At 43.6% G+C, this 13508-nt stretch overlaps 1 protein-coding gene across 1 annotated transcript; it reads right to left on the reverse strand.

Moving 5' to 3' along the window:
* Positions 1-4337: 4337 nt before the first annotated feature.
* Positions 4338-13471, reverse strand: cpsf2 (cleavage and polyadenylation specific factor 2). Its single transcript, XM_068708334.1, has 15 exons — positions 13346-13471; positions 12810-12976; positions 12557-12716; positions 12348-12453; positions 12119-12248; positions 11907-12022; positions 11335-11522; positions 10893-11183; positions 10634-10734; positions 10094-10297; positions 9836-9988; positions 9468-9690; positions 8916-9230; positions 8080-8214; positions 4338-4895 (listed from the first exon to the last, which is right to left on the reverse strand). The coding sequence occupies exons 2-15, from the start codon at positions 12956-12958 to the stop codon at positions 4803-4805; spliced, it is 2364 nt and encodes a 787-aa protein (XP_068564435.1). The 5' UTR covers positions 12959-12976; positions 13346-13471; the 3' UTR covers positions 4338-4802.
* Positions 13472-13508: the final 37 nt, after the last annotated feature.

Consider the following 13508-nt stretch of genomic DNA (forward strand, 5'->3'; position numbering starts at 1 on the left):
TGTGAGTGACAGAAAGCATTAAAAGAAAATTGATTGGACCTTGTCCCTATTTGTCCGTTGCGGCTCATTTTATGTTGTGCTACAAAGTTAAAGCAAGCGGAATAATTTGGACATTCTGTTTGAGGTCTGAGTGCTGGCATGTCCACCGAACAGCACGAAGATAAACAGTTGTAGCGCTGAGTCACTTCTCTGGATTCTCACTCCTCGGTCCGGGCCTCTTCTCATTTTCACGTCGGCATCGTTCACTGCAGATGATTCAGCCTTTATTACACGGCACCGCGTGTCATGCCAGAGAGTCACGCTGAGTTTAGGAGAGACGTCTGCGGGGGTAAACACAGGGAGCGAATCCTCGTCGTGTTTTCCAGAGCTTGAATTAATCATCGGCAGGGTCTCCTCATCGCTCTCAAGGTGGTGTCAGCGATGTCACGTCGGATGAGGCCGGCTCCCTCTGATGTGCTGAGCGGAAAGAGCAGGCCAGCCAGGTTGCATTCTGCTGACTGGCTGGAACCACATGTCAGCCTGAATGCAGTTTGCTCCGAGGCGGATGCTGCCCTCATCCAAGAACGTGTTTCCTGATCCCATTGCCTCAAGTTACAGACAACCAACTGGTCAGGTTTGTTTTGCTCTGGGAGGAGAAGAATGCGCTGTTTGTACACAAGCCAAGTAAAACAATCTCATGTGATCTGTCCTAAATATCCAGTCACACACACATGATCGCTAAGTCACCCACATGTCTGTGCCAGTGGGGAGCCAGCCGGGATGAGTCCCAGCCATGAATGCGCCCAACAAAGCGCATTGTTTCATCAAAAAGGAATCATGGCAGCTGCAGTATTGTGGACTGTGAATAATCTGGCAGCAAGAGCCTTTCGTGGATTTGTGCTCGTGAGCGTCCCCGCTTTGTGGATGGGTGTGAAGAGCAGGTTGCATAAGAGGATCACCTCCGTAATGGTGTAATTCAGGATTCCTGCTCAACACAGCCTTTCTGTGCGAGTCTTAAAGAGAGGGTGGGCAGGAGCGGTTCCTTTACTGAAGGACAATTACCAAGAGGGAGATGCTGGCACATGAGGATTAGCCACAGAGGCAGGAATTGTGGGAGAGATAGAGGAGAAAGCATGCGAGTGCCTCGGAAGGGAATTAAGATGTGTGGAGTGGGGAACAAAATGAAAAAGGCTGAAAACGGAAAAGGGAACGAACAGAGTGTTTAAAAGGCGACTCCACCCAAACTGATCTTTAGAGAAATATCTGCCGGTTACATTTAGAAATAAACGATACGTCTCAGACTCGAAATTACAACCACAAAACTGGCATGAGTGTTGAAATTTGAGTGTTAAAACATTGCACGGTGTTATAATTTCTTTATTTTGATATTATTATTCTCAGATGGTGAGATAAAAGCATAACAATGAGTGTAAACGATGACGTTAAAAGTGCGGAGGCAAGAGATGCAACACATTTATTAAATATCTAGCAATTCTTTCAAAGGACTGCTTTGCATTCATTAACAACCTTTGCTTTAAGCTTGTAAAACAACCGAAAACAAAGCTCCAGAAATTTCAACGTGATGTCCATTTGGGCAAAGTGACACATTCCATTTTCGGTGCCGGGTATATCATGGGATTTTCGTGCCTTATGCTATGTTTGAATATTGTGAGGTTTCATAGAAATTCGTCCCCTTTTCGCATTATTACATTGATGTCATTGGCATTAAGTGGTCTGCTTAGTGAGTAGACCGGGAATTCAAAAGGGATTAAATTCATTCATCCTCCAGTCGACACAGATGAATGGAAACACACACACACACAACCAAGATTCTCCTTTCGGAGCACCGCTTCGTGCCAGTGAGTACAGTGTGAAGAGCGGAGGGGTGGTCAACACGGAGCCAGGTTATGGATTTATGGATTAGATGTGGCCTGACAGGTAGGCAAGGGGGGAGGGGGGGGGGGGGGGGGGTCACTTGTTGAGTTGAGAGCAGATCTCTCGCTGGCCTCCAGGGGGCAGAGCCTCAGTGCCCCAGGGAGACTCTGCCCTGTGCTCTGGGCTTAGCTGCTCGTTACATTAAAACAGGGGCTTCTGTGACAGAGTCAGCATTATGAAAGCTAAGAGGATTAGCTGATGGACATTTCTGGCGTTGCCGGTCAATTATCAAAATGAAAAGCAGTGACTGGGCAGGGCTGGCATGCTCTGTGGCACAGAAGAGCTCCTCTCTCTCTCTCTCTCTCTCTCTCTCTCTCTCTCTCTCTCTCTCTCTCTCTCTCTCTTCTCTCTCTCTCTCTCTCTCTCTCTCTCTCTCTCTCTCTCTCTCTATCTCTCACTCAGCTTCTGTCTGTCACAGGTTACTGAGGTTTCTGGTGGGGTGGGGAATAAAAGGCAACATTGAGGCGTTTCTGCCTTTCTGAACATGAAAGTTTGTGTGTGTGTGTGTGTGTGTGTGTGTGTGTGTCTCTCTCTGTGTGTGAGCCACGGATTAAAAAAGAGCATTTAAATTTTAATGTTTCTAAAGTGCAAAACTGTATGTTATGCAACTGTGTAAGAACAGGCCTGCACGTCAGCCAGCCATCAGTGCTCAAGTGTAACTCCTCCAACCATGTGCATGATCACCCCACACACACACACGCACACACGCACACACACACACTGCTTTCACTGTCCTACTTGTGTGTGTGTGCGGCCCCCAGTGATTGCTTAACAGGCTATCAGTGTAGGAGGAGTCTCCACCACTATGCTGCACATGTGATGTTGGGAGAGTTCTGGGTGATGAAGAGTTGTGGGATGGATGGCAGGCAGCGAGGGGGGGGGGGGGGGGGGGTGTTTGGTCTGTCCGTAAAAGTGGCGTTCCACAGCTGCCCGTGTTAAGGATCTTCCCCCGGGATTCACACAGCGCTGCAAACCTAATCAACCCAGTCAATGTGCCACCACGGCTGCAGCGGACACATCTCTCCGGCAGTGACACCCTGCCTTCCCCTCCATCCTCTACAGCAGCAACATCCCCTCTTATCACCCCGACTTCCTAATACGCTGGTTAGACCTCACTGGAGCACAGCAGAGGTGAGGCTGTATATCCATGTGTGCCTGAGAAAGATAAGAAAACAAACTGCTGAACCATTTCATTATTATTATTTTTTTTTACCCTGTCACAAGCAGCCAGGGAGGGTTTTTTTTTTATTTATTTTTTTATTGCTAGAATTATATTCAATCCCAGTTATCTCTTCAGGGACAATGTCATCTCACCACTGTATTACAGATGGTCCTGCCGCATGGGCAGATTTGATATGGGTATTCAGGGGCCGGTTAGATGCAGCTGAAAAATGTCTCCATCTGGTGTTGCAGCGCTAACTAGTTGAACTAGCAGGCAGTAAATGTGTGTTGATAAATGCAGCACATGCAAAAATAAAAATAATCTAATCTGGACAGAGCAGGGTATCATTTCGTTACGGTTTCTGCATGGAAAATGATACTTTAATAGATTAGTTTGAGGATTATTCACTTTTAAAATGCGCAAAATATGCCAAGTTTACTTGTCATGAGGTCTATTTAGCCTCTTAGGCAAACAGTTTTCTCTTGTGGCTCCGGAGGAAATTTGTCAATTTAGAGAAAATGACTCTGATGATGTCATCAGGGTTAGTTTGGTTTGGTTGTGAGACATCGAATCACAGAATGTATCCTGCATTACAAGCTGGAGGATTGGGCGTTTATCAGACGGGAACGGCAGAATGAAAGATGCATTTTGGGAAGCATAGGATCCAGCATTTCTTTTAGTACTTGATGTAAACTAGTAGCTAAAACTCAGGACACTCCAGCCTCTGCTTCTGGTCTCTCACTGGGCCCTTAATTCTATGGAAGTGCAATAATAAAAACACAGCAGCATCCTCTTAATGTGGCACAAGTGGCCATACAATAACATTTTCAATACATTCCGTCTAAAATTACCAAAAATTCCTGTTAACCTGAAAATATGATCAAAGTACAACACTACGGCTTTATAGTAGTGGAATAGTCTACCTGTAGTATATATTTATCCTGTGCCATTATATTTGGAATGAAGTGTGAAACATCCACCACATACTGCTCTCAAAAATTCCAATAATGAAAGTAGTCCATGACAAGGACACGACTTTACAGATGGATGAGAACATCACAGTGTGACACTACACCCGTCAATGCTGGTGCGAAAATTACGTCATAATTTATAAGTGTCCAATATCTCAATTTAGTGCTCACTAAAGAGTACATGTCTATGTCTATTATACAGTATAGGGAACGAGTGAAGAAGCTGATGGATCAAGAATTTGATGCTAACTTTTGATTCTTTCCCATTTTACTCAAAAAGTAATGAGGTCCATTACCCAGCCATAACTGTTGACATCTGAGACAAAGCATATTTGAAAAAAAGAAAAGGATTTAATGACAGAATAGGAGGGGGAAACACATCCTTTAGTTCATCCAGTGCATCAGGACGTTACTGTACAGAGGGAGGAGTTGTAGTATCTGTTCACACACAGAGAGGTCAGTCCAGGGAAAGCATCTGCCTCTCACTTTATGGAGGTAAACTAACAGTCATATAAAAAACAAAAAACAAACAAACATCGTTATCTGGAAAAACTATAAAAAGGGAAAATGTACAACTGGGTTTGCAGTGAAACAGCTGGAGCTGCCCATGAGGCAGAGTGTGGTACACCCCTGTCCTCTGGGTAAAGTCCTCGTGAAGGATCGTCTCTGTATTGCCGCTGTATGCTCTTCTGCAGTGTGTCCTCCTCCTCTTCCTCCTCCTCCTCCTCTTCCTGCTGCTGCTGCTGCTGCTGCTGCTATACCACGGCATACTGCTGATACAGCAGCTCCCGGATCTTATAGTAGTCGTCACACAGGCAGCCTTCCAGGCCAATGCGCCCGGCCTCCGTCTGGACAAAGAAGCACAGGTCACATGGGTCCATTCATTAACACTTTGTGCGACACGGTTCCCCCCTTTTTTAAGCATTGGAAGCACTTAACAGCCCACTGCTGACCTCCAAAATAAATGTGTGTCCAATTCATTTCCACAGAAGTTCACAGACTTTCTAATGAAGCCATCCGCTCCAAGTTTTCCCTCTTAAATAGCACACGCGCCTTTAAAAGTCTCAGTTCTCTTTGATCTCATTTTCTGGGTTGTGTCTATTTTAGGTTCTTGTCAATTATGCATTTTGTTGTTGGTATCCTGGTTCACTCTCAACTTTTCCTTTAGTTACTTTTTTTTTTGCGGGTCTCTTCTGGAGGTGAGATGTATTCATATGTAGCTATATTTGAATCCTCCTTTAACAGGCTGCATTTGTTTCTCTTGTGTTTAATGTTCCATTTTTCAAACTTTCTTGTTAATCAGTGTGCCACATTAACATTAAGTTTAACCATTGCACCAAAATTTAAATCTCCAACAGATCTGTAATGTAGTTGAGCTACCGCGTGCAAATACTCGGCTGCTGTATTTACTGTACTATATTACTGTATAGACTCAGCTGCTGTATTTACTGTACTATATTACCGTATAGACTCGGCTGCTGTATTTACTGTACTACATCACTGTATAGACTCGGCTGCTGTATTTACTGTACTATATTACTGTATAGACTCGGCTGCTGTATTTACTGTACTATATTACTGTATAGACTCGGCTGCTGTATTTACTGTACTACATCACTGTATAGACTCGGCTGCTGTATTTACTGTACTATATTACTGTATAGACTCAGCTGCTGTATTTACTGTACTATATTACAGTATAGACTCAGCTGCTGTATTTACTGTACTATATTACTGTATAGACTCGGCTGCTGTATTTACTGTACTATATTACTGTATAGACTCGGCTGCTGTATTTACTGTACTATATTACTGTATAGACTTGGCTGCTGTATTTACTGTACTATATTACTGTATAGACTCGGCTGCTGTATGTACTGTACTACATTACTGTATAGACTCGGCTGCTGTATTTACTGTACTATATTACTGTATAGACTCGGCTGCTGTATTTACTGTCCTATATTACTGTATAGACTCGGCTGCTGTATGTACTGTCCTATATTACTGTATAGACTCGGCTGCTGTATTTACTGTACTATATTACAGTATAGACTCGGCTGCTGTATGTACTGTCCTATATTACTGTATAGACTCGGCTGCTGTGTTTACTGTACTATATTACAGTATAGACTCGGCTGCTGTATGTACTGTCCTATATTACTGTATAGACTCGGCTGCTGTATGTACTGTCCTATATTACTGTATAGACTCGGCTGCTGTATGTACTGTACTATATAACTGTATAGACTCGGCTGCTGTATTTACTGTACTATATTACTGTATAGACTCGGCTGCTGTATGTACTGTACTATATTACTGTATAGACTCGGCTGCTGTATGTACTGTACTATATTACTGTATAGACTCGGCTGCTGTATTTACTGTACTATATTACTGTATAGACTCGGCTGCTGTATATACTGTACTATATTACTGTATAGACTCGGCTGCTGTGTTTACTGTACTACATCACTGTATAGACTCGGCTGCTGTATTTACTGTACTATATTACTGTATAGACTCGGCTGCTGTATATACTGTACTATATTACTGTATAGACTCGGCTGCTGTGTTTACTGTACTATATTACTGTATAGACTCGGCTGCTGTGTTTACTGTACTATATTACTCTATAGACTCGGCTGCTGTATTTACTGTACTATATTACTGTATAGACTCGGCTGCTGTATTTACTGTACTATATTACTGTATAGACTCGGCTGCTGTATTTACTGTACTATATTACTGTATAGACTCGGCTCCTGTGTTTACTGTACTATATTACAGTATAGACTCGGCTGCTGTATGTACTGTACTATATTACTGTATAGACTCGGCTGCTGTATGTACTGTACTATATTACTGTATAGACTCGGCTGCTGTATTTACTGTACTATATTACTGTATAGACTCGGCTGCTGTATATACTGTACTATATTACTGTATAGACTCGGCTGCTGTGTTTACTGTACTACATCACTGTATAGACTCGGCTGCTGTATTTACTGTACTATATTACTGTATAGACTCGGCTGCTGTATTTACTGTACTATATTACTGTATAGACTCGGCTGCTGTATATACTGTACTATATTACTGTATAGACTCGGCTGCTGTGTTTACTGTACTATATTACTGTATAGACTCGGCTGCTGTGTTTACTGTACTATATTACTCTATAGACTCGGCTGCTGTATTTACTGTACTATATTACTGTATAGACTCGGCTGCTGTATTTACTGTACTATATTACTGTATAGACTCGGCTCCTGTGTTTACTGTACTATATTACAGTATAGACTCGGCTGCTGTATATACTGTACTATATTACTGTATAGACTCGGCTGCTGTGTTTACTGTACTATATTACTGTATAGACTCGGCTGCTGTATATACTGTACTATATTACTGTATAGACTCGGCTGCTGTATGTACTGTACTATATTACTGTATAGACTCGGCTGCTGTATTTACTGTACTATATTACTGTATAGACTCGGCTGCTGTGTTTACTGTACTATATTACTGTATAGACTCGGCTGCTGTATATACTGTACTATATTACTGTATAGACTCGGCTGCTGTGTTTACTGTACTATATTACTGTATAGACTCGGCTGCTGTATTTACGGCATCTAAAACAACTTGCCCGGCAGTCCATCACCAAACAAAGAGAGAAGCTCAATGTGTCACAATGCTTTACAACAGTTTTAGTACGTCTTCTTCAGCTGTACGGCTCGCCGTCAACTGAACCTGAGGCAATAAATACTCACATCGTTGGTAATGTATTTAATCTGTGCCTATTTGCTGCAGTCGTAAATAATGGTTGTGTGTTTCTGGGGCTGAAGGTTACATCCAGGATATGTGAGAGGATATCTTTTTTGTGATGATCCAAAAGCTTTTTAGGTTCTTTAAATTTGTTGGACCACTAATCATTTTAAGTGTTTTGTACAGGTCCTTTAATTCACATGCTTTTAATTTCATTCAAACTGGCTATATATCAACTATGCAGTGGGAAGGACAACTCACCCTGCGGACGGCCACCATGTTGTTGCATACCAGCACTCCTCCCACAAACTCGGCCTGGATGCCCTCTCTCAGCAGCACCTGCTTAAAGTCGGAGAGGCGAGGCTCGTTGATGAACACCGACTGATGTCCAGAAATCTGGAGGGAGAACAAAAAAAAAAGAAGAAAAAAAAGAAGAAGAGCGTCATTTAGACTGAGGGCTGTCTGAATTGCTTATATGTCCTTGTGGACACATAAGGGTGGAACTGCGTTATAATGCCTTCTCAATCAGAGCCCAACGGCTGTCTGGTGACAGCTCTTCCTTGCGACTCACCTTGGGCTAACTCTTTCCTGACAACATGGAGTCTTAGCGCATGAAAAAGATTGTTTACCTTTAGTTCATTGTTGATTCGTTTAGATGTTTGCCCTTCGCTCAGTAGAACGATGTCTATGCTGATGAGTTTGACGCGAGAAGGCTGTTTGCACATTTACGTGCTGAAGGGGGGAAGTTTCTCTGTGCTCACCTTCAGTCTGAGTTTGATAGGCGTCTATATGAGCATGACTAGTGTGGAAGATAATCACGGTCAAATAACACCAGTTTGTCATTCAAGGGGAATGTGCTTCTCAGTGAAGTGGGAGACTTCTTTTGACCGGCACTTAAACCGTTGAAATGAAAATCTTTGCATATTCATATATTCTGTTAATCAGGGAAAGGGAGTCATCTTAAGAATTTTTAACAAGGTAATTACATTTTTCAGTAGAAAAAAAACAAGCAGGGTGGAGAGAATTTTTTGAGCTTACTGGGAAAAACACATTTCCCAAAACCCCTAAACTCACATTCGTAAACAATGATGCCTTACCTCCTGTGGAGGCAGCGGCTCCAGCGTGGGAATGACGTCGCTCTCCTCAGACACCTCCTTCTCGTCCTCCCCAAACAGGTTCTTAATGGCTCGCTGCGCCGCCACCGCCGTGGCGTTTTGGTCGATGTCGAGCTCGGGGGCGACATCCATGGCCAGCTCGCCGTCCTCCGTCTCCTCTTTCACACCCTCCTCCAGCATCACGCCCGTGTCCACCTTCACCACGCGCATGTCCAGCACGCCGTCGATCCAGGCCAGCTCCGTGTCTTTGGCCTTGCAGAACTGCAGGGAGCTCACCAGGGAGTCTTTCAACCGCACCTGTACCGCGAGAAGATGAGACAAGATGAAGACGTTCGCCCGTCATGGAAGCTCTCTTCTGTGCTTTGCTGAAGACATCAACCTTTCAGCAATTGTCAACTGACAAAGTATTATCAGGTTTCACAGCAGAATATTTTAGCTTCATGAATCTATTAAACACATTTAAGGACACGCGATAGACCTACGTACGACAATTCTGTAAATCCAATCATCAGAAAGATGAAACCTTTTACTGACCTGGTAGATGTGCGTTTCACTGGTGGCGTCGATGGTCTCCTGCAGTTTGGGCGTGTAGACCTTGATGTCCTTGCTGAAAGCCTTGCAGGACTCGGCCAGGTCCAGACTGGCTTCCGCCGACCCACGAACGATCACCAGCTGTCTGGGCTTCATCTGATTGATAATCTTCTTGATGGAGTCGCCATCAGAGCGACCTTCGTAGTCGATGTACATTATCCTCGCTCTGGAAGAAGAGTTAAGTTTGCACAAAGCTTGTGAATTCAGCTGAATTGTCAAACATTGTTTAGTATCCTCACGAGACATATTGGAAACTAAAACCTGCGGAGTTCTTGTCACAGAGGCAAACGGATTTAAAAAGGATCACCGACCTAATTTCAAGATTTTCTACACTGGAGATGCATTTGGTGGGAACCACAGAGAGATCCTGGTCCATGGGCTCATCGCCGTTGGTCAACCCGGATTCCAGTTTGCTTTTCTCCTCCTCTGTGGCTTGCAGCTCAGGAACCAGGAAGTCCTCTAGCCTGCGAAAGAACAATAACGGCTTATTGATGATGGCGTCAAACAGCCGGTGTAAATTCTCTGTATGCATCTTTATACGATCTGCCGTGTATTAAAGGTTTTAGCACCTGATGATTTCCCCATACTCGTCCCATTTGATTCTCTCCTCGTGTGTGGGGAACATCGGATAAGACTTTTTGGCCTGTTTGAAGAAGCTGCCTTTGCGGCTCCCCTCGCTCTTCATCATCAGGTCGTGGTGTTTCGTTTTAACTGCAGCTGGCTGATCCAGATCATCGTCCATATCGCTCTCGTCACTCGAGTCAACATCCACCCTGCAAGCGCATGAAATACACAGTAACTGTACACATACAGGTTTCATTTTTCCATGGACAAGCAACAGATTGTTGCTCAGTTGCAGCGTGTAAATGTTGCCTTAAAGTATCGTGACTCATCTCCCATTTACAGATTTCCATTTAAATAGCCTCTTTTAAATTTGCAATCTGGAGCACCATTTGCATTTCTGCTGGCTTTTTACATAACTTCCTGTTTTAGCCGTTAAAAGACGGTAAAATAAATTACAGGTTTTGTTTCGCCACCAGGCATAAAGCATCACGAAAAAGAGACATCGAACTCGAGCACCCAGTCGACCCATGTCTATTTCTACTTACTCTTTTGCTTGTTCCAGTTTTTTAGCTGCTTCTTTCTTCACTTTGTCCTTTTCAAGGTATTCTTCCAGCTCCTTGCCCTCGAGCTTCACTCTTTTCCTCACCTGTCATAATGAGAAGAGTGAAAGGCGGATATATGGTGCAAATGAGGAGTCGGAATGTGAGAGAACAGAGATTCTCGTGGGGAAAACGCTGCATAAAGAGACAATCTGAACCCCCCCCCCCCGTCATGACAAATCAGCATTGTGACCGCCGGTCTCACCTCCAGATCCAACATCTTCTCTCCAGGATTGTCAATGAGGTAGCGGGCCAGAGTTCCAGGAGTAGTGCGGTACGTCAGAATGACAGAGTTTTTGGCGTCTTGGCACCACTGGATGAAGAGTTCTCTGGAAAAGCCAGACTCGAGGTCTGGCTGGCTGCAAAGCACCACCTTGGGACTGGGCACCCGCGCCAGGTCTGCCAGACTGTGGCACAGGGTCAAGTGGCGGAACTGGAAGGGGTTGTTCCTCTTGTCTTCAAAGCACCTCATGAGCTTGTCACTCATCCACTCCACCTTCAGAAACAAAGCGGATTAAGTTCATGCAATTGTGTACATCTGTTGTATTTGGGAAACAAAGTGATTCTGAATCTGAACTATCCTGGGAAAGGTCACAAGGAAGGAACAGTACAATATCCTCTGAAGAGTAAAAATCTACGATTGATACCTGGGACTTTGAGAACTCCACCACATTATAGCTGACATTGTTCAGCAGAGCGAGTGGGTAGGCTCCCAGTCCAGCGTCTTTTGTCCTCCAAATTTGGTCCAAGAGCTGAGCCAGCTCCAACACGCGCCCAGCTGTGTCCACGGCAATAAGGACATTTCCGTCACCACGAAGGGTCTCCATTACATTGGCTGCGAGAGAAAAAAAATATACAAATATTATTGAAAAAATAAAATAAAAAATTCTCATCATAATAAATGAAAAATCGGCAGTTTGCAAAATGCAGTTCAATCCTTCTTCAACAAACTACTTTGAGATGCAAGGATCTAAATTACCAAACAGTATCCGATATTCTTTACACAATATTAGACAAAACTAATACTGGACAGAAAGAGAGAACTTAAATGACAACTTGCTTGCTTGAATTACATGCAGGATTACATGGTTATTTTGTTACACCACAAGACATGTTATAATATGACTGCAATACTTGTTAAATAAGAATGAATTCAACTGAGTAAATATACTGTTAAATACAGACATTACTACTTAAAAGTCTTGAGAGGATTACTTACTAAGGAGCAGCTCATCCCTCTGTTTGCGACGCGGCTGCACGTATGTAGCATTGAAGGAGTCTGTGATAAGTAAAGACGGACGACTGATGCTCTCCAGCGTGCAGCCGTTGAGGTGTCTAGAATCGAGAAACGGAGTAAAAATGGGCATGAGCTAACAGACGAGCTAAAAACTAAACAAATCCAAATTTCACTTCAATGTTTTGTGTGCTCACATTTCTCTCTTGTGGTTGAAGTCGACAGCATAAACGATCTCCTCCTCGCCATCCTTCACAATTTTCCAAATAGTGCCTCCAATCATGTGACCGGCTGGAAGTGGAGTGATGGAAAGACCGTGTCCTTTCCCTGTCAGGTCAAAAGAAAGATGTGAAACACATGGGTGTCTGTGATACGTAAACAGTGGTGACTCCTGTCCCGACCTAAACGGGTCTGCGACTAACTCACCTTTCAGATTGACAATCTGAGAGTATTTCAGCTGCTGGATTTTATCAAAAGCACAGTCCACATCATCGAGGGTGAACAGTGTGAAGTCTTCACTGTTGTTTCGAGACTAAGCGGAAAGAATGAAATGATTAAGAAATCATTGGTAAATATGCGATCAAGCTCTAACAAATAACTTTACATGCAGTGCATCGCCCACACCCCCGTCCTACCTGATATAGATCATACATGAACATCTGACCCATCTTGTAGACAGGAATTGTAGCATAGATAGTGCAGTTTAGACCCAGTTTTCCCACAGCATATGGCAAGGCTCCCAGATGTATGGGGTCAGGGTGGGAGAGGAGCACAGCATCCACCTGATGAACGTATCTGAAGGGAAAAAGAGGACATCACACACTTGTTTGAATTTGCAAAACAGAGGGGGAGAAAGTGATGGACTTAGAAGATTGATACCACGATTACCGTTTCATAGCATCAATGATATCCATTGAGAAGCTTTCATCCCAGCCACAGTCCAGGAGGAAGCGGAATTCATCCACCTGCAGCAGGTAACAGAGGGCCGACTCCTCCTGCACCCCTGATACGGCTGTCAGTTTGATAATGGAGGTCATATTTCTTCAGGTGTCGCGCTGAAAGTAAAATTAAGTTAGCAAGAGGTTATGCTTACCACACAACGAATAAACAAAACTAAGTTAAATCACCAGCGTTAAGTGGTGTGGCTCTGTGCAACTTTGACGACGACTGAGCACTCATTCAGTTCAATTAATTCAATCTACAAAAATAGACACTTAACTGGTTGTTAAGTATGTGGCTAATATGTGGCTGACAAGTACGTTAGAAAAGTAAAGCAGTTTGGTTGCTATCCACAGCTAGTTCGCACTAGCAACGTTAACAAAGTAACCGTTAGCCGGCAGCCTGTCTATTTAGCATGCTAGCTACACTTAGCTTGTGGATGCAACGTTAACTGACTTGGGTCGGCAAAGGAAGGTGCAACTTACCACTCAATAGGAGATAATCTAATTTCCTCCCGCTGATATAGAAACACAATTGGTAAATGTTCTATAATTCCAACATTAAGACATTTTCGCTAGCGTTTACAGTGCACACTTGACTGGCAGACATGTTTACCGCTGCATCATGTGTGAAAGGGCAAAAGAGCGT

Source organism: Cebidichthys violaceus, unplaced genomic scaffold, assembly GCF_023349555.1.
Source record: "Cebidichthys violaceus isolate CVI_PGR_0920_01 unplaced genomic scaffold, fCebVio1.0.p SCAF_14, whole genome shotgun sequence".
NCBI classification, from domain to species: Eukaryota; Metazoa; Chordata; class Actinopteri; order Perciformes; family Stichaeidae; genus Cebidichthys; species Cebidichthys violaceus.

Coding starts and splice junctions, on each gene's coding strand:
- cpsf2 (XM_068708334.1), bottom strand. CDS start 12,958: ATGACCTCCATTATCAAACTGACAGCCGTATCAGGGGTGCAGGAGGAG. Junction 12,249..12,347: donor TCAGATTGTCAATCTGAAAG/GTGAGTTAGTCG, acceptor TTGACCTGACAG/GGAAAGGACACGGTCTTTCC. Junction 4,896..8,079: donor ACATGGTGGCCGTCCGCAGG/GTGAGTTGTCCT, acceptor TTCTTTGTCCAG/ACGGAGGCCGGGCGCATTGG.